A 22,070-nucleotide genomic window follows, 5' to 3' on the forward strand; every position below is an offset into this window, starting at 1 on the left:
AACCCTAACTAACCTAGGCTCTGAGAACTGAACTCTGGTCCTCTGCAAGACCAGGATGTGCTCTTAACCACTGAGCCACCATCTTTCCAGCCTGTTCTGAGATCTAGGCATAACCTCCTCTCCCCCTGACTTCCTCCCTCCCTCCCTTCCTCTCTCTCCCTCTCTCTGTTAGGGTCCCATGTAGCCTCAGCTGGCCTGGAACTTACTATCTAGCTGAGGGAGGGCTTGAACTCTTGATCCTCTGATCCTGCCTCCATTCTTTAGGGAGGTTCATTAACCCCTGGCAGGGTTCAGACCCTGTGCCCTCCATTCTTGCCCTCCAGTGCCAGTTACCCACATGGTCCCCAACAGTCATCTGAACTGCTCAAAACAAACAGGAGTCTCCAGATACCTTGGTAAACTTTATTCACACACTCCAGACCCCTAGGCCTGGCTGAGCCACAGGGGACATTCATTCTTAGCAGTGGCAAAAACCCCAACGTAACACATTCATCAAGACTAACCATTTTAATTTAAATTAAAGCATTTCTGGAAGACAAATGCAATTGATAGAAAATATAAAAACTTTTACTGTACAAATTTTACATCACATTCAAAATAAGCAAATAAATGTCTGCCTCGTGGCCACAGAAGACGCTAGGTGTACACACTGATGATATCCTGGCCAGCGCTGCAGCACAGCGTGGCTGTCCCACCCCACCCTGTCACTACAGAGCAACACAGGTTTGCCACTCCCTGCCTGGACCAGGAAGACAATGGCCGAGGGCTCTGACTGGATGCATTAGAGCAGCCCAGCACTAGCTAGGATTCACTACTTGCCACTCTGATGGGAAAAGGCCTCCCTCGGGGTGAGGCTGGGAACCCAGGGTGCCTGGTAAAGGGCATCACACCTTAGGTGGGCAGGTTCTCCGATGCTTGGGCCTTTTTCACTGCCTTCATAGTGGCTACGCGGGCTGAATTCACAGTATCTGTCATCCTTCATGTGTCTCCCAGGAGACGAGGAGAGTGCGCAGGAGGCAAGCTTTCCTAACTTCAATTCACAGTCACTTAAGTAGAAAAGGAAGTGGGGGCCACGGTGGGAACTCTCTTACAGGAAGGGCCGAGCAGAGGCAGGACTTGGGAAGCAAGGAGGAGGGCCCTAGAACTATAGCTCCACTGGGGCAGATGGCAGCCCCAGCACACTGGCCCCCAGAAGATGGTCAGCTCCTTCAGCCAGGGGCCACTACTATTCCTATCTGGTTCTCAGCCAATGCACAAGACCATATTCAATGCAGGGCTCAAAGCTTTCTCAACTGTGATGTTCACAGCACAAAGCAAGACCCAGGCTTGCTGCTGTCAGTAGGCTGTGTGCCGCTTGCTGTGATTTGGTGTCAGGGGATAACTGAAAAGGGTTAACTCAGCTGGCAGCCTGACGGTTCACATTCTACCATGAGGGGAGGCCAACATCACAACACTTACACAGTGAGAGACCGGCCTGAGCCTCAGGCACTGTGGCCTCTGGGATGGTGCAGGCATGAGACTGCCAGAGGCAGGGGGCACACACAACTCGGTTTTGGAGTAGGGAGGTCACGTCAAGGGCTAATGTGGAAAGCTGAAGGGGTAGAGAAATGATTGGAGAGCCCACGCAGATCTGAACAGAGGCTCACGGCTCTTCCTCCCCACCCGGAGGTAGGGTCAGAATGCTACTGTCCCAGCTCTCCGGTAGTGTGAATAACTGTGCTGGGGCCTAGGGGAAGGGGATTTCCACAACTTCTCAGAGAGTGGCCTGTTTTAAGAGACGGCTGGAGCAGACTTGGGTGCTCGGAGAACTGTGGCTTTACTGGGAGTTTTAACTGAGAGGGAGCTGCAAGGCCACTCCACAGCGGGACTCAGCCCGTGGGTCTCCGCTCCATCCCCATTTCTTTCTTCCTCTGGTTGTGGAGTCTGATGCTGCTTATCCTCCGCTCAGGGACCACCCTGCTCAGCAGCTGACAGTTCCTGCCAAGCACATCTGACCCCACCCAGTCCAGCCCCTCCAGCTCATAGGAATGAACACAGAGGTCTGCGGCTCACATCAGAGCCTCCCTGACTGATGTGCCTGGGCGGTCTCATAACCCGATCTGAGCTCAGAGCACACACAGGGGTCAGAATGGGCTAAAAGGTTTCCATGAGATGGGGAAGGGAAGTGGTGGTAGGTCTAGAACCTTCTGGTGTGACAGACAATGGGTTTTAAGATGCTAGGGCCACTGCAAACTGCTTCTGCCAACGTCCCTGTTCTCCTTCACCAAGAACTTACTGTACACACACCCGATGGGCTAGCCCTTGGCTCTGGGGGAAGGGGGTCAATGAGGCATTGGGGGGGGGTGTCTGATGATAGAGGCTGAGTTCCACAGCCTTTGTGCCTACCTGGAGGCCTCAGATAAAGAAGTGGGTGTCTCCACAGATATGTGGCTATCCCTCCCCCCCTCCCCCCCGCAGTAGAAGCCGGGCTAAGATCCATCAGATCAGTCTAGAAGCCGCTGAGATTCTGTCTGTACTTTTTTTTTTTTAAGGGGGAAAAAAAAAAAGCACAACAGGCCTGGATCAGAGCAGAAACTGAGTCCACTCTCCAGGAACTCTGATCCCCGTAATCCAGATAGATTCCTAACTCAGGCTGCTGCTCCTTAGTGTGGTTCTCGGCCCAAGCACAGGCCAAGGCAAACCTCCTGCCACCTGCCCTTTTCCGGGTACAGCCCACACCCACGCAGCTTTTCTTTCATCTGGCTCAACCCTGGGCCTCTCACAGCTGTAGGGTCTTCCAGAACGGGGGCTGGGGACATCCGTGCTGCTCCACTGTGCCAGCACCCTTCTGCAGAATGATCTTCACCTACTGTAAAATACCAAGCTTGCCAGGCAGAAACCTCTGTGTAAACACTGGCGGTAGTGGTATCATCTGGAGTTGCGTGTATGGCTGCGATCCTGAGCTCCACACACCTTGGTGACGCACGCACGCACGCACGCACGCACGCACGCACGCACGTCCTTTAGGGAGGAGACACGCTCCCAGTCCGCAGCTTGGGATGCAATGCTTCTGATTCCTTGAGGTGGTGGTCTGCATGTTTCGTGATCATGTTTTCGAAAGGAAGACACTCTCTGCATGAACGTGCAGGGCTGGCTACATCTTTGGATTACCGGACTCCAGGGTCCCCAGGCCAAACCTTTCAAAGCGGGGCATGACTTTGCTGCTGTTAATGCTGTGAAGAGGAGCAGAGACACGGGTTATGGCTCTGCTGGCCTCGTCCAGTCCAGAGTTAAGGTTGTCGCTGGTTAAGCTTAGCAGAGGAGCCGAGTGAAGGCGACTGCTCCGCCCACAGTCTTGGCAGAGCTGCTCCTGGCCTCCCTAAGCCCCGGGCCTCGGCTACATTCCCTTCCTGGCAGGGCTGAGGGGAAAACAGATGCTTGTCCACCTGACTGCCCAGCACCCAGCATGGCGGTAGCTGTAGTTTCCACCCTGGCTGCCCCACATGGATGTGGGACTGGGTGAGCCAGGCCTGAGGACCAGCAATGCCACACACTCCTTTTAGAAATAGCGCTCACACGGGGCCTACTGGGGCCACTATGGAGCAGAATCCCGAGCCTGACTGCAGAAATCTGGTCAGGGAAGGACATGAACTCCTAACAGATGTGGCAGCAGGTTTGCCTCCATTACTAAGCTCTGGTGGCAGGTATCACGTTGTTTATGACAGTTTTGAGTGTGGCTCCTAAGGACCCAGCCTTTTTAAACTGATGCCTTTCATCAGTGTGTGTGTGTGTGTGTGTCCTGTCTTCAAGAGAAAGAGAGGACTCCAGTCAGGGTCCATGACCTCAGTGCTGACTCTGGGCAGCTCCGAACTGTGACACCCTTTGTAGAACAATGTCCCAGGGTCACCGAGCCCCTCCCCATCCTGAGCATGCTCAGCAGGGGCTCATGAAGGTGTTAGTAAGGGCTAGGGAGCAGAGGAACACAAGCAAGAGCCACTCTTGGGAGAACAAGAGAAAAGAGACCATCTTATCCAGGAAGGCGGCTGAAAGCTGCTCTTCCGCCTCGAGGGTCACTCTGTTAGTGCCATCCTCCCCTGGCAGTGATGAAAGTCAGGCACCCACAGGCCATGTGGAGGGGAGGGGAAGCTGTTAAATGGAGCACAGGGAGGAGTCTGGAGCAGCAGAGATGGCGTCCCCTGGGTTAGTGCCTGCTGGCATTTTTTGAGTCTTAGCAGAAGTCACGAAGCTGAGTCGGTGTTTAGGAGGAAGGAAGCCCCGGGGCATGCAAGACAGCCAGGTCTACAACCTAGGGACAGAGGAGAGAGTGGTATCAGAGTCTGAGCCTAAAGGAGCCAGGGCTTAGGGGCCTGGCCAGGCCAGATGCCCAGGGACCCACCTCAGAACAGGATCCCCACCTCCACCCCTCAGAATGGCTGGGGACAAGCACAGGGAATCTTCTCCAAGTTCCCACGGGGCAGTCGTAGGTCCCCAGGGCTCCCTGTGACGAGCAAACTGGCTTCAGAGATGATCACTTCTGCTTTCTTGGCTCCTCCCTCCCTCTCTCTACATTCATTATTACTATTATCATTATTAATGTCTGTAGTTCTGGACCCCAAACCCAGCCTTGTGAATACTAAGCAAGAGCTCTACACAGAGTCACACCCCCAGCCGTTCACTTGTGCTTGTTTGGTTTGCTTTTTGAGACAGGGTCTCTTCTGGCACTCACTGTGTAGACCAGGCTGGCCTCAGACTCAGACTCATAGAGATCCACCTGCCCCTGCCTCCCGAGTGCCGGGATTAAAGGCGTGTGCCCATCCCCGTCCCCAGCTGCCACTGATGATTCTACTTCTGACATTTTACTATGTATCCTAGGCTAGACCCAAACTTAAAATCCCCCTGCCTCGGCCTCCTCAATGCTGGGATGATAGGCGTACACCACCACAGCCGGATCACTGGATTCTCCTCTCCTGAGCTCTAGCCATAGTGGGACTTGGGGGGACCTGCTTGGCTCACTGAGCGCTAAACCCCCCTCGCCCACATGCTAGCTAGCTCCTGTGGTATGGAGAGGGGCCCTCCCTGCTGCACACCGTGCGTTTCTTTAACTCTCTGTGAGAAACACAAGTCTGGTGGCCATTTCAGATGCAAGAGGTCATTATGGATTATGGGAAATCAAAGCAAGAATGTGAGAAGCTGGCATGCAGAGACAGAATGGGAGGGTGGGTAGGACAGCCACACACAGGCAGAAAACGAGAGAATGGCAGAAACACACTATTCCTCCAGAACTGGACAGGAGTTCTTAAAGTCGGGGTGACCATAGCGTCCTTTCCCGTAGTAGCGGCTCCGCCAGCGGCTAGGGGTGCCCGAGACCGTTTCACCAGCAGTTGAAGAGAGCCGTCCAATCCGGTCCAGCCCGGTGGGTGATGGCAGCCAGCAGACAGGTGGAGGAGTCAGGATGGTAGAACAGGGGAGATGACAAGACAGGCCAGTGTATCCGCCACCCCCCCAAAAACGAAAAGTGATGAAGCCGACAGGAAAGAAAACAGAAGTGAGAGTTAGAGACCCCATGTCCGAGGAAGCCACGGAAGCCTGGGAGCTGGTGGCTGTGGCCTGGTGACGGTCCCTACTAGTGGACTCCTCTCCCATCTGTGAGCTGAGACCGTGGGGATGACTGGTTTTCAGAAACAGGAGTCATCTCTGAATGCCAGTGTCCGGTGCTGGCATGGTTTCACAGAGGAGGAAGCCTGTACCCAGAGGGCCTAAGGAAGATCTACAGCAGCAAGCAGCACAGGGCTCAGCCCTGGGGCCTCGTGACCCCTCCCCCACCGCCAATGCCAGCACCTCCCTTGCCCAGCTTCCAGGATTTACCGCCTGATGACTGGCAAAGTTTATGCAACTCTGGATCTTCCCTAACGCCCACTGTGAAAGCCAAGACAAGTGACAGGGACCCAGATCCTGACAAAGGGTTGTGGCTGGAGAGGTGTCTTTGGGAGAGGAAGCCAGAGAGCCAAAGTAGAAACAGAACAGGACAGAATACAGAGGAGATGACAGCAGCCTCTTCTGCTCTGTGTCTCAGGACACAAAGGGCCACTAGGGGGAAAGGCTTCTGACACGGGTGCCACAGAGCTCAGTGGCGTGGCTCACTAGGGGGCGGCAAGCTCCCAGTGCTCAACAGTTCAGTGACTAAGTGGGTGCCAGCCTAAGCAATACTGATGTTGCTTATTGGGGGCTGTTTTGGTACTCACATGGACCTGACCTCTGACCCCTTCTCTCAGGCACAACTCTCCCACCATGGTCTAGCCTGGGCTTGGTGTCAGTGACAGTCTATTACGGTGATGTGTGGATTTTCACAGGTGGAAAGGAGGTGCCCCCCATTACAGGGGGCCTCCAGCATCAACTGGGGAGGTGAGAATCCTTCAGCTCCTACACCGTGGAAGCCTTGGATTGTGGTCTGATGCATGTCCAGCAGAGGGCGCCCTCAGACACTCTAGACAGAGGCGCTCAGGATGGTTCACAGAAGGAGGGAGTACTTACTCAGCCGACTTCCAAAAGTGCCCAGGGTGGGAGAGCCGCCGGTTCAGCTTGGGCAGCCTCTCCAGCATGTCCATCAGCAGGCTGAAGCTGGGTCTCTCCTGCAGATCGAAAGCCCAGCAGGCAGACAGGATCTCCTGTAAAGAAGCACTGGGGTTGGTGGTGTGTGGGCATCTGGGTAGTGAAGCACAAGGACAGAGCATTTCCCGAGGAGCCCCAAGAAGCACTCAAGTGCCCCGCGCATCTGTGGAGTCAGAATCAGGTGATCCTCCAACCTTCCAGGTCAAAGAGGACTTGTCTGCTTTCCTTCCCCCTCGACTTGTCAGCGACCAAGTCAAACAGAATGGAAAATGGGAGAGGTCAGAATGAAAGCGGACGGCCTTTCAAGATGGAAGGTACATCCTATGAACATGAAAACATCTGAAGGTAAATGCAGGGTTCTTGGAAAGCATAGAGAACGGCCCTGCCACTAGGGGGCGCCTCAGCGTTCCAGAGCAGAGACTGGACAGGCAGGACTAAATACAGGAGCAGCCGCTGAGAACCCTCAGAACAGCTGCCATGACAGAAGGAAGGCTTTCTTCTCAGGGTCCACTCAGCCCCACAGCACCCTCTGTAGTCCTGACATCCAGGGGTGTGGCCTGCACACGTTGCCAACACAAGGCACACACCCCTGACACTTTTGTTCTCCATATAACGGTATTAGGTATTAATGGTCCCTGTGCCTGTACCACTACGAAAGCCTTCTCAGTCATGTCACATGCCCAGCCCACACTTGTCCTTCTGTCCCTCTACTCACGCCGACTTCCTTCCCCAGGCTGACGGATGCCAGGACGCGCCGTACTCCTTCCCCACTTCCAATCTGCCAGATCAAGGCCTCAGCAGGCTGGTGCTTAAAGGGCCAGTCTCTTGCCTGTAGTTCATACCACACAGTCCTGTGGAGACACACCACAGTGTGAGCTACTAGAGCTCCACAATGGCTGGCCCACGCTAGATGCCAGAGACCAGAGGTCAAAGGCAGTCACTCTGCCCAGCTAGCACAGCCATGACTTTCCAAGGCACACCTCCCCCCCGCCCCCACCAGGGCCTTCTCATTTGCACTTGGGGGGGCCAGTGGTCGACTCACCCGAATGCATAGACATCGGCTGCTTTGGAGAAGGGCAGCTGGTCCTCGTCCCGCCCCGGGATCATTTCTCGTACGATCTCGGGGGCCAGGTAGCACAGCCAGTCATGTGACAGTTTCAGTTGGTTCTCGCGCCTGGAGGTCAGGACAAGAACGACACCTCAGTGGGGGAGCGGGTGGCCTGACTACACACATCTGTACTCACAAGTGGTACACAGAAAGCCAAGAGAGGAGCAGGAGATCTTGCCTTTGAATAGGATGGGCGCGTCTAGGGAGGGAGGCCACAGTTGGGAATGGCGGGGAGCCGTCAGTGACAGGGTCTGAGTCCCCGTGCTGGGAGAGCAGCTGGTTTGTCTAGGTCTCGGATGACTGCAGATATCAAACCTGCATGCTACTGGCCTGCCACTCTTCCTTAGGCTCCCATTCTTAGGGCTTTTTTTTGCCACCCCAACCCTTTACAACCACAGGAACTAAACCCCAATGTTCTGTCTCATGAGGGGCGACCAGCCTGGTCCCTCAGCCTGCATGGTACCCACCTGGAAGCTGAGTACCATGAGGGACCTAAATATCACCCACACCCAACACTGGCCTGAAAGCGCATGGGCTGAACCACAGACCGAGGTGACCTAGCCTGTGTGGCAAGGCTCTCTCCAGCAACACAGCTGTGGGCACTTCACACTTACACAGTGCCCCGGCTTCCCAACTCACCGTTCCTCTCGGACCACACCCGAGATCCCAAACAGCCCGAAGTCTGTGATGACCACTTTGCCGTTGTCATAGAAGACATTCTTGGACTTGAGGTCCTTGTGCACGATGCCTTTTGCATGAAGATAACCCATGCCCTGGAAGACAGACAACCTAGCGTTAGTGTGTGTGGGGGTTAAAGATGGAGGTTGAGCTTTACTCGGGGTACCACACAGAATTCACCCCCAGGTCCAATCTTCACACAGACAGCAGGCAGGAGGATACTGTCCTCAGCTTGCAGATGAAGCAACTGAGGCTCAGAGAGGGCAAGTGAATTGCCCCAAGTCACACAGCAGTTAGACAGGGAGCATAGATCTGACCTTAAGCTGGTTGATGCTCTTTCTATGCCACTCTGCTGCCCAACAGCCACCTCAGACTTGGGTAACTGTGGGGTGTGGACACGGTGAGTGGTCTCGGGTAGTCAAGGAGCATAGAGATGAGTGATATGGGCTTAGCAGTGATGTTGTGATGCAGCTTAGCAGTAAGCATGCACATGGTCCTGTGTTAAGTACTCAGCATTACTGACTTAGAAAATAATTGACCGGGGCTGGGAGATGGCTCAGTGGTTAGGAACACTTCCTTCTCTAGCGGAGGGCCAGAGTTCAGTTTCCAGCACCCACATAGGGTAGCTCACAACCATCTGTAACTCTTATTCCAAAGAATCCAGGGCCCATTTTGGGCCTCTATGACACATAACTGCCAACCATGTACAGTCCCAGCCCTTTCTCCCTTGCTTCTTTTCTCCCATCTTCCTCCCCCCACTGCACACACATACACACGAGAGAGAGAGAGAGAGAGAGAGAGAGAGAGAGAGAGAGAGAGAGAGAGAGGAGAAAAGAGGAGGGGAGGGGGAGGGGGAGAGGGAGGGGGAGAGGGAGAGGGAGAGGAAGAGGAAGAGGAAGAGGAAGAGGAGAGGAGACTTATCATCTGGGCTGGGGCATACGGAGCCTAGCTGGATTCTGCCCTTCAGCAAGGCAGCTCTCAGAGCAGGTAACAGACACATTCATTCCCAGGGTGAGATCTAAAGTTGAGCTGTATCTAATACTTTGTCATGGTAGCAGGAACCCCAGATGAAGCCTGAGGTCTGAGTTCCATGCTCCATCTCCACTCAGAGGCTAGCACTGTGCGGCCATGGCCACACACCAGGAGAAATGTGGTGTGTGATTCCCACCAGCATGTGAGCATTCAGGGGTCAGGCACACAGAGCCTATGACCTGACAATTGGATCTCATTAAGGCCACAGCTACTCAGCACTAATCCCCAAGTTCTCAGGATTCCTAGAGGGAATGGAGCATGGACACCTCTGGGGCAAGACACTGTCACTCATGATAGAATGGCCTGTCTGGCTGTGGCCTCCTCCCACCTCCCAGCCTCCCCATGAGGTTTCCCAAAAGTGTCCCTGGCTATAAGGGAGTTTGGGTCACATGCCTAGAAACATAAAAGCCACTTTTAGGAAACAGTATCAACCAGACACAAACCCACTGCAGGGAGTATCGGGAGTATCAGAAGAGCTTAACCCAAGTGGATCCTGCTCTAAGACGCAAGAGGGTGCAAGGCTTGGAGCCTCCCCTCGGGCCTGTCTTCCGGTGAGAGGCCCTTCCCCAGACTCTGACTGAAGTGCAAACCAAACTTTATAAAATATAACTGCCATTTCCTAAACCAGGCACAGCCTTTCCCAGGTGCCCCAGTGACAGATTCCATTGTGGGCTGACTAGGGACAAGGAGCTGTCCCTCTCTGAGGCTTATTCACACCACAGACATTGAGTGGGGCTTGGTGGGTTACATTTATAATCCCAGGACTTGAGAGATGGAGGGAGGAGTTTAAGGTCATCCTCAGCTACACAGTGAGTTTGAGGACCGCCGAGGCTATGCGAGTCCCTGTCACAAAACAAAATAACCATCCAGACAAACAAAAACCAGATGTGACAGCTGGGAAGGGTCAGGCTGAAGAGACAGGCTGTGGAGCAGAGCCTGGACCATCAGTCCTTTCCCAGAGCTTCCTGGGGTCTCTATGGCAATCCCCAAAGTTACAAGCCTCTCACTGAAGGTCAGGTCCCTCTGCTCCACTTCTGACTCTCAAGGCATCTCAGATCACTCTAAAACGGAAGTGAGCTGGGGCCCCTGTGGGGTGGGGGGAGAGGAGGGGTTTCGGCAGGAAGGAAACAGGGGGGGACAAGAGGCAGGCGGAGGCAACTCCAGAGCCTCCGCGTCACTTTCCTTCTGGGCCCTGCAAGTGGCCACTCTGGCCACCTTGGGTCACGTGACTCAGAGGACAGCTCCCAGTTCTGAGAAAGGTCCGAAAGTGGGGAGCAGCAGGATTCAGGTGCGGGGTGGGGAGATGGAGCAGAGTCCCTGGTGAAAGACCACGGACCACACTGCAGGCAGAGGTGACTGACACCTTGGGGTTTTGGACTCGGCTTAATCTATAAGTGTGACCATGGGAAAGGGACAGACTGAAACCCTAGTTTGTCCCCAAATGCCACTGTGATGATCTTTTCTAAAGACATCCGTACACACTGAATGCACCAGAGAAGGGAACAGGGTGGGGGGCGGGGCATAGAAGGCAAACTGAAGCACAGCTGCCAGGGGCGAATCTTCTTTTCTGAGACAGGAGTTCATGTAGCCCAGGCTAGCTTGCTTGGTAGCCAAGGGTGATCCTCCTGCCTCCACCTTCTAAGTGGAGATTACGGGTGTGTGCCACTGAAATGCTTCTGGTGATGGGGACTGAACCCGTGGCTCTGTGCATCCTAGCCAAGCACTCTACCAACTGAGATTCATGGCCAGCCTGAGAGGACGCAGCCTGTCAGCACAGACAGGCTTTTATAGGAGCGGAAGCTGGATTCGGTGTTCTAGGTTTTCTGTTTTGGAGACATGGTGATCTCCCTTCCCCATGTGGTCCAGGCTGGTTTCAAGCTTTCAATCTTCCTGCCTCAGCTCTGAGCCCTGGAATTCATGATTTCTATTCACAGCACTTGGCTTTATCTTACTATTTTTTTTTAAATAGATTCATTCATTTTATGTGTGTTTTGCCTACACGTATGTATGTGCAGCATGTGTGTGCTTGGTACCCATGGAGGTTAGAAGAGGGTGTCAGATCCCCTGGAACTGGAGTTAAGGATGCTTGTGAGACGCCACATGGGTGCTGGGAATCGAACCCAGATCCTCTGCAAGAGCAGCAAGTGCTCTTAGTTACTGAGCCGCCTCTCCAGTCCTCATAACAGGTTGTTTAAACAATGAGTGAGAGGCTCCCTTTAATTAATTTTTAAAATGAGAGTGGAAAGAGCTGCCTGTGCTGAACAAAAGGGCCTGCTCTCGGGACGCCTGGATCTGGATAACAACAAAGTTGCAGAAAGCCTGGGTCTTTTTATGTCCTGAAGTGAAACACTGTTTCCCACTGCTGGTGCTAAGAAATCCTCACCAAGCCCGCTAGCTCCATGACACTGTTCTCTGTACAGATGATGTCACTGTCTCTGCTCTGACCTAATCAAAGAGGTTGTGTTGGCATTTACAGGGGAGGAAGCTGAGGCTCAGAGAGGCTAAACAACCTCCCCAAGGCCACAGCTAGAGTGACACTGTCTTTAGAGCATGCAGTATTTCCTCACTGCTAATTCAGTTCTATTAACACCCCCCCCCGCACCCCCCCCCCAGCCCCTGCCCAGTGGAGTTCTGCATTTGACTGGATGAGACAGGGACCCTGGCTGAGGTGCCCCAGCTAGGACATAGAAGAGCCACAAACCACCTGACACAGGCAGCTATGGTCTTCGGAAAGACCAAGACCTGTAGAGGTGGCTGGAACCCCCAACTTCAACCCCACCTTTACCTTGATGATCTCCTGGGCGATCTGCCTAGTCTTATTGATGTCCAGAGACGTCTTGGGGTCCCTCACGAATGAATGCAATGTCCGCCCCTTGCAGAAGCTGTTGAGTAGTGGGAATGGGTAAGAGGCCAGGAGCTAGTACAGGTTTGCCCTAGCTCCATGGAACCTGTGAGGAGAACTGCGACCACCTGCTTCTAGAAGGTTCTTCATCCCAACCAACACACTCCAAAGGGCATGCTCTTTAACCAGGACTCCTGCTGTAGCTTGCCTACACATGCATACACGACACAGCTCACCACACTCCCATCCCATCCACACATGGGGCAGGAGAACTCACACAGGGAAGAACTCAGCCTCCGGGACTCTCAGCAGGCCACACCGAGTCTCTAGGACTCATCACCAAGGTTATCATTTTCATTAGTTTTAGATCCCAGGGTAGCCCATCCTGTTGCTAACTGAGCAGTGTCCTGTTGCTCCTCTCTGTGTAACCCCATTCGCTAACTCCAAGCTCTTCTGGAATGGAGGCCTGAGTGAGAGAGGGTGGGTGGATGGCAGAGGAGGCTGCAGGGCCAGGCACTCACAGGCACCTGGAGACTCTCGGGGCTGCTCTGAGTGGGGACCCATTTATAGAATGGGTCAGGGGGCTCCAGTGATCCAACACTGCACAGTTCCTCTTTACTTCTGAGAACAAGGGCAAATTTTACTTGTTCAATGCATTAAGGAAAACAAAGAAAAAGACGGCTGTTTGTTTGTGGGGGTGGGGTGGGGGTGGGGGTGGGGTTGTTTGCTTGCTTTCCCCAAAGCACAGGGTCCAGGTCCAGGTCCAGGGTGTCTCATGTTGGAGAGGATTCTCTTGGTTTCTTGGAATGGAGTCATGAGGACCTGAGTTTGGTCCCAGCAACCACTTCAAAAGCTAAGTGTAAAACTGGGCACATTGTTGTGCGTCCTTATTCTTGACACTCGGGAGGCAGGGGCAGGTGAATCTGAGTTTGGGGCCAGCCTGGTCTACAAAGTGAGTTCCAGGACAGCCACAGCTCTACTGAGAGGCTATCTTCGTGTGGGCCCCCCACCGCCCCCAGACCCCTCCATAAACCTCAGTGCCAGGATCTGAACTTGGGTCCTCGTGCCAGGATCTGACACAACTGGTGTTATTACCCACCAAGCTCTCCCCCCCAGCCCCTTTTTCTGATTTTAAAAGTCAACAGTTTAAATGGCTCAGGCAAGTGTTTCTGAGTCTGGCCTGCTGCTCTGTGGAAGGTCCCTGTTTTCCACAGGGACTGACAAGTGAGGCACAGAAGCAGGTGAGACACATCAGGACACTGAACTGTCAGGACTGGCTGGGGCATGGCTCAGCACAGCCCTCGCTGAACCTGCAAGGCACTGCACTCCTCCCTCAGCAGCACGCACACCAAGAAGACCTCAGGCTCCCATCAACGGACAGAAGTAAAATGTGAACCAGCGCAATTTAGTTATATATTTTACAATTAATTGCATTTATTTTTTATTTTTATTTTTTGTGTGTATGTGCATGTGTGCACATACCACAGCATGCCTATGGAGGTTAGGGGACAACTTGTGGGAATCGTCTCCCTTACTATGGGTTCTGAGGACCACGATCAGGCTGACAGGCTTATGCAACAAGCACCCTAACCTGCTGAGCTGTCTCACAGGTCCTCAACCTGCTTTATGTTAATGAAAAGAATATTGAGATTAACCACACTCACTTCTGTTGGGAAAAAGCACTCATGCAAGGTGGTGTGAGCGGAGAATCTGCTTTCTATCTTTTCAGAGCACTGGGATTTTCTTTATGCCCAGAGGTGGTTGGTAGTATTATTATTATTGTTGCTACTACTATTACTACTACTATTACTATTATTATTACTATTACTATTATTATCTGGATGGGAGACAGAGTATTGCTGAGTAGTTCAGGCTATCTTAAACTCAAGATTCTCCTGCCTCAACCTGCAAGTGTTAGCACTCCAGGTGTGCGCTGCCACATCCAGCTCTGATGTTCGTCAGTGGTCCCGTGTGGATGCAGAAACGATGCTTCATCTTTGCCTTTCTTCGTCCTCTCTCTAATAACCCTTCCACACTCCCCGGGGCACTCATAGAAAGCAGCAGGCTGCAGGGACAGGAAGGATATGCCGCTCACGGGCCGAGAAGGGGTGGCTTACCTGGTGATAATGGCCAGGTGAGGTGGGTTCATGCAGGCCCCCATGAAGAGCACCACGTTCTCATGCCGCGTCTGCCGGTAGTTCATCACCTCTTTCTTGAACAGCTTCAGGTGGTCCTGATTGTGGCCGTCCATCTCCAGCAGCCGAATGGCCACCTCGCCATGCCAACGGCCTCGGTGCACCCGGCCCCAGCGACCCTGTCCAATGGGCTCGCCCAGTTCCACCTGTTCAAAGGGGATGTCCCACTCTTGCAGGTAAACGCTGGTCTGGCTGGCCTTTCGAGAGATGGGGCCCCTCCAGGGCCGGCGGGAGCTGGGGAGGTCGTCCACCTCATCCTCCTCGTCATCCTCTGCCTCTGACTTGCCAGCCTCAGGCTCCTCAGCCTGAAGGAAGAGGGAGGGAGGGAGTCTGGGTCTTTTCTTCCTGGAGTGCTGGCCAGGCGCCCCCACGCCTGCTACCCTGGCCTCCTGGTCCTCTCTGTCTGAACACACAGCTTCTGATGTCCATGCTCCTTGCCTTCACTGCGCTGCACTGCAGAGACCCAAGCTTGGTTCATGTTTCCATTTGAAGGCCAAGCCAGTGGCTTCTTTCTTTTTAAGACAGGGGCTCGTGTAGACCAGGCTCGCCTCCAACTTACTATGTAGCAGAGGATGACTTGGAACTTGTGACTCTCCTGACCTCTACTTTCTCAGGAGCTGGGATTACAGGCGTGCATCACCACACCTGACTATGATGAAGACAGCGGTTCTTGGCAGGGATCAGAACTCACCTATCAAGCTCTGAGAGCATAGAGATGCCAACTCCCACCCCAGGCTGACTGACTTAGCTCCCAGGCCCAGGTCTGTGGGTAGGGAGTGAGAACAGGAGAATAGAAAGGTTCTTCTTTCAGCGAGTTCCCTAGCTTGCACTTCACATTCTTCTCCCATGCGCGTATCTACCCACACCAGCCGCAACAGGCTCAGCACCCTCCTCCCCCATGCCTTCCACCTACCCTGTACACCCTAAGGAGGGGACACGGGGCAGCTACCTTGGGTCTCATACATGGTGCTCCTACTCACCTCTGCTTCGTGAACACCTAGCACATCTGTTTTGGGCTGGTCGTCGAGCCTAAGAGTGAAATGGGCTTTGTCAAGGAGACTCTGGGCTGGGCGGGGGGGGGGGGGGGGGTGGGGGGGGGCGGGGCGGATAAGGCAATGTGGATGCTGGGGACTCAGGCAGGAGGCTGACTGGAGTGGGTGAGGATGAGGGTGGGCATTTGGTGCAGGGCCCCACATTCCTGCCTCTGGGACCTGGCTATCACATCCTTGCTATGTTAACTCGTGTCATCTAACCCCTCAGAGTGGTTGCACCCTCTGGGAGACCTACTTCACTGGCTGAGAACTGAGCGACCCGGAGCCAAGTGCTCAAGGAAACCTAATGGAGAGGGGATCCAGAGGCAGGGGTTATGTTTAGTCTCTGTTCACCTCCGTTCCCTCGAGGGCCACAAGCCTGCTGCCGTTGTATACCCAGCCCCACTCAGGGCTCACTGTTCTGCCAGGAGGCGATTGACTCCCAGGCTCAGAGGGTCAGAAATTTAGGGGTGGGTTGGGAGATGGCTGGGGAGGGTTCATACCGTGTACTGTCGGCTGTGCTGGACAGCGGGGCTGCCTGAGAACAGGCTGAAATGTCTGTAGGAAAAAAGAACAGGAGCAGAGTGAGAGAGAGCTTGCCTTCATCCCCAAAGACCGGCACACCAGGGCACCCCCTCTCTCCTGAGCTGCCGCTGCTCCTCAGGCCACTTCCACCAGGAGCTTACTGCGTTCTGTAAGCTGCCACAGACTCAGTCTACAGCCTTTGGTCTACATCGCTGCCCCTGGCAGAGGCTCCACGTGAGTGACTCTAGAGAGACCCCAATAATTAATACCAATGCCCTGGGCCCAAATGATTCTGCAAGTGACAAAAGCTAACACTACTACCTCTGGTAGGAAGCAGGGCTAGCTGTCACTTTTTAAAGTAGGGACCCCCTTTGCCTAGCTAGTGGCAGAGCCGGCAGCTCTATGGCACCTGATAACACCTGTGATACCGACATCCGGTATATAGCTGCGGGTCACCCAATTGGGTGGCTAGTGCCATAGCTCTGGGTAAGATGAGGGAATTCAGTCTGTGTACCAGGAGGCTCCAGGCCAGGCAGCTGAGGCTGACCCCTGACCCTAGGTAGTCTAGTTGTAGCATAAAGACCCGCCTCTAGGGCACCAGAAATAGATGGTCCCCTCAAAAGTGGAGGCGAAGTGCTACATGAAGAGTGGTGGTAGGGGTCAGTGCTCCCCTCTTTCAACAAAGAGGATCAGTTAGTAGAAACTGCTCAAGCTGTCAGTAGTCCCTCCCCTGCCCGGACAAAAACCTTCCTTCTCAGCCCGCGGAACCAAACTCTGACAGAAGCTGTGGGCCTTCTTAACGGGGCACGCACACATGTGCCTGACATCCTGGTCAGTGTTGGGAGTCCACGGGCCTCAGAAACATCTCCAGCCTCTCCGGCTACCGCTATAATGGCCTCTAGACTACCAGGCCAGCATGTCCACACGTGCTCAGAACATTCCAGAAGCTACACATGCCTTAGATGAAGTGTAGGAAGTGGGGGTGTGGGCGGACGTCTGGGAAGCCTCACACCTGCTCTTGGAAGCTAAGAGTACATTGTGCAGTCTGTTCCTACCTGTCCCTGTTACAACTGGTATATGGGGCTCTACGCCCACCTTCAGGACAAAACAGGCCATTCAGGAAAAAGCACTGTGGCTCCTCGGTTGGGGAGGAACACTAGTATACATAGCCTAGAGATGGTAACTAGGAAGGCTCTTGGGAGGTAGGGGATCATACAAAAGGGGCGGATCTCCCAAGCTGTGACAGCTGGCGATCACACCCAAGTAGCGTTACAGGGATAAGGGTTGCCAAATGCTCCAACTCAGTTCCTGAATGGAGCTGATCTGGGAGATAGAAAGGCCTGGAATACCCAAATACTGAGTCTTCCAGTCTTGGCAAACCAGAGGAAAAAAAAGACTATTAGAGTCAGCTAAAGCCCACTGTGTGGAAATACTGTATTTCCAGCGGGAGGAGAAAAGCATTGATCCTATACAGACAGAAGGTGAAGAAGTATGGCCAAATGCACAGGTGTGCAAAAATAGATTTTTTTTTTTTGTAGGAGGGAATCAATCCATGCCTTATTGAATGAAAGTTTTTTTTCTTCAAACTTTCTGCAGTGAGAAGGTAGTTCCAGTGACGGCCAGCAGGGGGCGCTGTGTGTTAAGGCTGGGAAAGGCAAAGCCAGCTGACAGATGCCAATGCCTGTAAGACTCTCCCTAATTGGCTTTGCCTTGTTCATTATTCACCAGGCACCATCAGCAAGCAGTTCCTCTCCCTCATTCTGCAAATGTGTGAGTTCTGCTTTCTTATCTGTCTCTTATCACTTCACAGCAGTGTGACCCTGAACCAGTTCCCTGTAAAAGACTAGGGAGGATGGACAGACTCCAGAGTCCCATCCAGCAAGGTACTGCCCACATGAAGGTCCACACCTCCAGGACTTCGCAACCTCTTGCCTAGCTGCAGTGGACTCAAACGTGTGGGGAGAAGGCACCCGGCGGGAAGGAGAGGGTCCCAGCAAGGGGCAGTTAGTGGACCCACGCAGAAGACTCACCTGGGAAGATAAACTGCTGTCTATGATGAATGAAGTAGGCAGCTTTAAACAGAAGAGGAGGTGAGTCACACAGTGCACAGGCAGCGCGGGAGGAGGGGGGGCGTGGGCTTGGGGGGAGCAGGCACTGGTTATTGGCTTAGGCGGCTCTGCCCCAGGGGCTCTGGTGAGAAAAGGTGGAGCCATCCAGGAAAGAGACCCAAATTAGGAGAGAGTCGGGGCGTGGATAGCCCCGAGTGGTGATGCTGCACTAGAGATGGGGCGGCAGCACACCAGCTCGGTGGTTCCCTAGCCGCACAGCCCTGGCCAGTGCGCATGGGGGAAAAGCTCGGACCAGGTTTATTCTAGAAAGATGTCCTTGAGTCAGGAGGCTCAGGTAGAGTAGGGAGATCAGTGGCTTTGACAAGGTTCAATGGTGTGTGCAGAAAAGCCTCGTTCCCTTCAGTCTGGCCCCGCCCGGAAACAGCTTAACCTCACTGCCTGAGTTCTGGATCGGGCTAAGTGCTGTGATTCCAGACTTAGAACCATGACATACCACTTGCTTATGTTTTTGAGATGCTTGCTATCTTGCTTGGGCTGGTTTCAAACACATGGGCCCCATTCTCCTGCCTTGGCCTTGCAAGAAGTTGGAACTCTAGGAGAGTCCAACCTCGGCTCTACTCCATGCTAAGGCTCTGGGGACTGAGGAGGCAGTTAACCCCTCAGTGCCTTATTGAACAAGGGAGATATATGAGCTTGCCCAGGCTTTCCTGTGCAGGACAGCTATGAGGATCCTGGACAGCACAGGACAGGTAGGTGGTGGGAGGGGTTCAAGCCTTCTCAGTTCCCTAGGGATCTGTCTGTGAGTCCACTATGATCATGGAGAAGGTGACACTTCTGCATAAGGGATGAAGGAAACCCATCTCCTTTATGGGTCATCTGTGTTAGTGGAAAGGGTCCGATCAATATAATAAAAAAGACTTTTTTTTGTGTGTGTGTCCCTTGCTTTTCAAACTGGCCCTTCTGTGGAAAACCCAAACTAGATGGTTTAGCAAACAGAACTTGTTCAGAGAGTAAAGGCAGAGCAACAGGAAAGGAAGTGAATCCAGGGGCTGTGGCTGTGTTAAACCAGAGGGTGGGGTGGTACGCAGGGCACAAACTTCACTGCACTGTTAGGAGCAATCCAGCCACATGCATATTAAGGAAGGCACAAGAACAAGGGACGGAAGAGTCCTACCCCTTGCCACCCCCAAGAGAAGTCCCAAAGTCCCCAATGGGCCAGAGGCTGCTTGGCCAGCTGCTGGCTGTATATAGGGTTAGTGTCGGTCTCATTAGCCAGGTGAAGGGTTGAGGGGTGTGGTGGTACTCTTGTCTTTCTGGGCTTAGAATTCTAGGAACCAGTGATGGGACTGATCTGGATCCTGTGGGCTACAACAAACAGGAACATCACTGTGCAGCATTTCCCATTAGGACTAAAGACCAGATAAGCCCAGGACTGAGGTTTGACATCTCTTGCCAAGGTGACAGCTAAGTGCCATGTAGGTAAGTGGGCCTTGCTCTGCACCCTGGAGACAGGGCAGCCCAGTGTGGCTGACCAGAACCAATGGTAAGACAGGAATGCAATCCTGGCCTCTTCCAGCAGTTCCGGGGCAACCGGGATCTGAGCATAGCTTCTGAGGGCAGCTGGGCTCAGCTCTGCTCCTCCAGGGTTGCCCCAGGGCCCGGAATCCTCACCTGCTCAGTGGTGACCACCTTATTTTAATTCCCTATGGTCTCTGGGTGGCACAGGAAGGGATGTGAGATCGTCTTTGCGTAGCTAGACCCAGGCACAGAACTGGGTATGCAACAGATGCACTGTAGGTTTCTTGCTCCCTGCTGCCTATCACGACACTCTCAAGTTCAGACATCAGCTCTGAGAGAGGATGATGCCGGGCAGAAACTACGCCAAGCCCAGGCTGGCATCCCGGGTCATCCTAAGAAGCCAGGCTCTGTGTACATTGCTGGGCCAGCCACTCCTCCTTCCTTAACCCCAGCGTCCTCATCTGTATGAAGTGCATTAATCCTATGCTCAGCAGATGCTCTGCCGACTCAGCTCTCGGGGGAGATGGGGAGAGATCTGAAGGTATCCCTCGGGACCCAGAAAAGCCCAGAGGTGTGGTACCTGGGAAGCTGAACCTGCTGTCCCGCTGGCCAGGTGACGGGTTGGGAGGCGTGGTGGCACTGGAGGGATTAGATGAGGTCAGGAAAGGTGCCGGCGATGAGGGTGTGGAGGACGTGGTGGAGGATGGGTTGCTGCTGGAGTCCAGGTTCATGGCTGGAGGGTGCTCCTGCAAGGCCAGAGATGCGGAGATGAGCAAGGCTGCAAGCTCAACTCAGCCTCTGCCACCTGGGGCGCCCGCCCTCCTTCCACCCCCTCCATCTCTACAGGTGGAGGTTGGAACAGGAGATCCTTGGGGGCCCATTCTGAAGCCCCAAGATTATCTGGGACTAATATACGATGGAAGGACACTTAAGAGACCCTCTCCTAAAGGATTCCTGCCCATCTTTCTCATTGCAGTTCCTTCTTCTCCCCAGAAGCCTGCCTGAAGCCTGCCTGAACTATACTCTTCCTCTTCATCCTTCCACAGTGCTCAGCATTTCCGCACCCAGGCACCGTAACGGACCCTATGTCAGCTTCTGACAGCCGAGGGTGGTTTGACCATCTCTCCCGCCCCAGCACCCGCCTGGCTTTGAGCTGGGCACCTTCTTAATGAAGTGAATTTATATTGTGACCAACATTTATGCAGCTTCAGGCCCCTCGGCAGGAAGCAAATCGAGTCTGTGGTTTTGTGATCTTGTCCTAGTGTCAAGGAACTCAGAAAACCCCACAAAACTCCGGAAGAGGCCACAGCTTGGGCCAATGTTGTCCGCTGTCTCGAAGAGTTAAGAATTCCAGAACTGAGGACTGGCAATGTGGTTCAGCTGGTGTGATGCTTGCCCCAGGTCTGGTTTTGATCTCAGCCCCGCATAAACTGGGCGTAGTGCTTCAGGAGGAAGTTGAGGCAGGAGGCTCAGAAGCTTAAAGTCAGCCTTGGCCATAAAGTGAGTTTCAGACCAGGCTGGGATACATGAGAGCTTGTCCCAAAAAAGGGGGAAAAATCCCAGAGCTAGAAAGAAATTTCTAAGAGAGATTCCAGGAAGTGATCAGTGGGCAGGTCTAGTTCACACCCCCGTGACTTATTAACGCCATTTCTTTTACAAGCATGCATGGTCACCTAAATTAGATCAGGCTAGCCAGAGCTTGCCAACAGATGGCTTGCCGGCTAGGGAGAAATATTGGGAGCTGTGGAAGGATAAAGAGGAAGCTTAAAGTTCCAGGCAGGGTTTGGACAGGTTTGCTTGCTGGGAGACCTCAGGCCCCAGCAGGGATGGTACTGGGCCAGAGCAGGGAGCACTGGCCTCCCAGCTCTCTGCAGGAGGGGCCCACAACACCCCCACAACACCGCAGCATCAATTCCTGTCCAGCTGCCTCTGGCAAAAATGCAGACGGCAGGCTCAAGTCTTGGTCAGGCATGGCTTCTAGTCAGGATGAAGTGGTTTCTGGATTTTAATGACATCTGGGTATGTGTACATGTGTGAACACATGTGTCTTCATGTGCCCGGAGAAACTGAGACACTTTCTACCCTGTTTTCTGAGGCGCCCTCACTGAGCAGGATACACACTGATGTGGCCAGACCGGCTGATCAGCAAGGGTCTTCCTGCCTCCACTTGATTGGTACTTAGACCCACAGGTGCACCGCCACATCTAGCTTTCTGTTCCATTTCTGTTCATTTCTTTTAAAGACAGGGTCTCCCTATACAGTCCTGGCTGGCTTGAGACTTGCTATGTAGATCAGGCTGGCCACGAACTCACGGGATCTCTGCCTGCCTTAGCCTCCTGGGTACGGGGATTAAAGGTGTTAAGCTGTTATGACTCTCATGCCTGGCTTTGTACGTGGGTGCTGGGCATCAGAATCCAGGTCCCCACAGTTACATGACAATCACTTCATGAACTAAGCCATCTCTCCAACCCCAGTGACATTATT

General features: G+C 53.6%; 1 protein-coding gene and 1 long non-coding RNA gene across 12 annotated transcripts in view; one reads left to right on the top strand and one right to left on the bottom strand.

The window, feature by feature from the left end:
- Window positions 1-388: 388 nt before the first annotated feature.
- Window positions 389-22,070, bottom strand: part of Ksr1 (kinase suppressor of ras 1) — a 133,094-nt gene continuing 111,412 nt past the window's right edge. For 5 of the 11 annotated variants that reach the window (XM_011248770.3, XM_011248775.2, XM_011248772.2 and 2 more), the window contains 12 exons: window positions 20,167-20,332; window positions 18,030-18,071; window positions 15,978-16,032; window positions 15,424-15,472; window positions 14,366-14,748; window positions 12,192-12,288; window positions 8,336-8,469; window positions 7,631-7,762; window positions 7,304-7,439; window positions 6,511-6,644; window positions 5,249-5,329; window positions 389-3,212 (listed from right to left, as the gene is read on the bottom strand). In XM_011248770.3, the coding sequence (XP_011247072.1) occupies window positions 3,134-3,212; window positions 5,249-5,329; window positions 6,511-6,644; window positions 7,304-7,439; window positions 7,631-7,762; window positions 8,336-8,469; window positions 12,192-12,288; window positions 14,366-14,748; window positions 15,424-15,472; window positions 15,978-16,032; window positions 18,030-18,071; window positions 20,167-20,332 (1,488 nt within the window). In that variant the 3' untranslated portion in view covers window positions 389-3,133. Of the gene's footprint in view, window positions 4,286-5,248; window positions 5,330-6,510; window positions 6,645-7,303; window positions 7,440-7,630; window positions 7,763-8,335; window positions 8,470-12,191; window positions 12,289-14,365; window positions 14,749-15,423; window positions 15,473-15,977; window positions 16,033-18,029; window positions 18,072-20,166; window positions 20,333-22,070 lie in introns of all 11 variants that reach the window. The other 6 variants (XM_011248771.3, NM_001348207.1, XR_388355.4 and 3 more) reach the window with 5 other exon arrangements.
- Gm11201 (predicted gene 11201) lies at window positions 10,546-21,954 on the top strand. The gene is made up of 6 exons (NR_045873.1): window positions 10,546-10,665; window positions 14,470-14,619; window positions 15,058-15,204; window positions 17,596-17,682; window positions 17,810-18,089; window positions 19,392-21,954. It is a non-coding gene; the product is annotated as a predicted gene 11201 (long non-coding RNA).

Source organism: Mus musculus, chromosome 11 (assembly GCF_000001635.26).
Source record: "Mus musculus strain C57BL/6J chromosome 11, GRCm38.p6 C57BL/6J".
Lineage (NCBI taxonomy): Eukaryota > Metazoa > Chordata > Mammalia > Rodentia > Muridae > Mus > Mus musculus.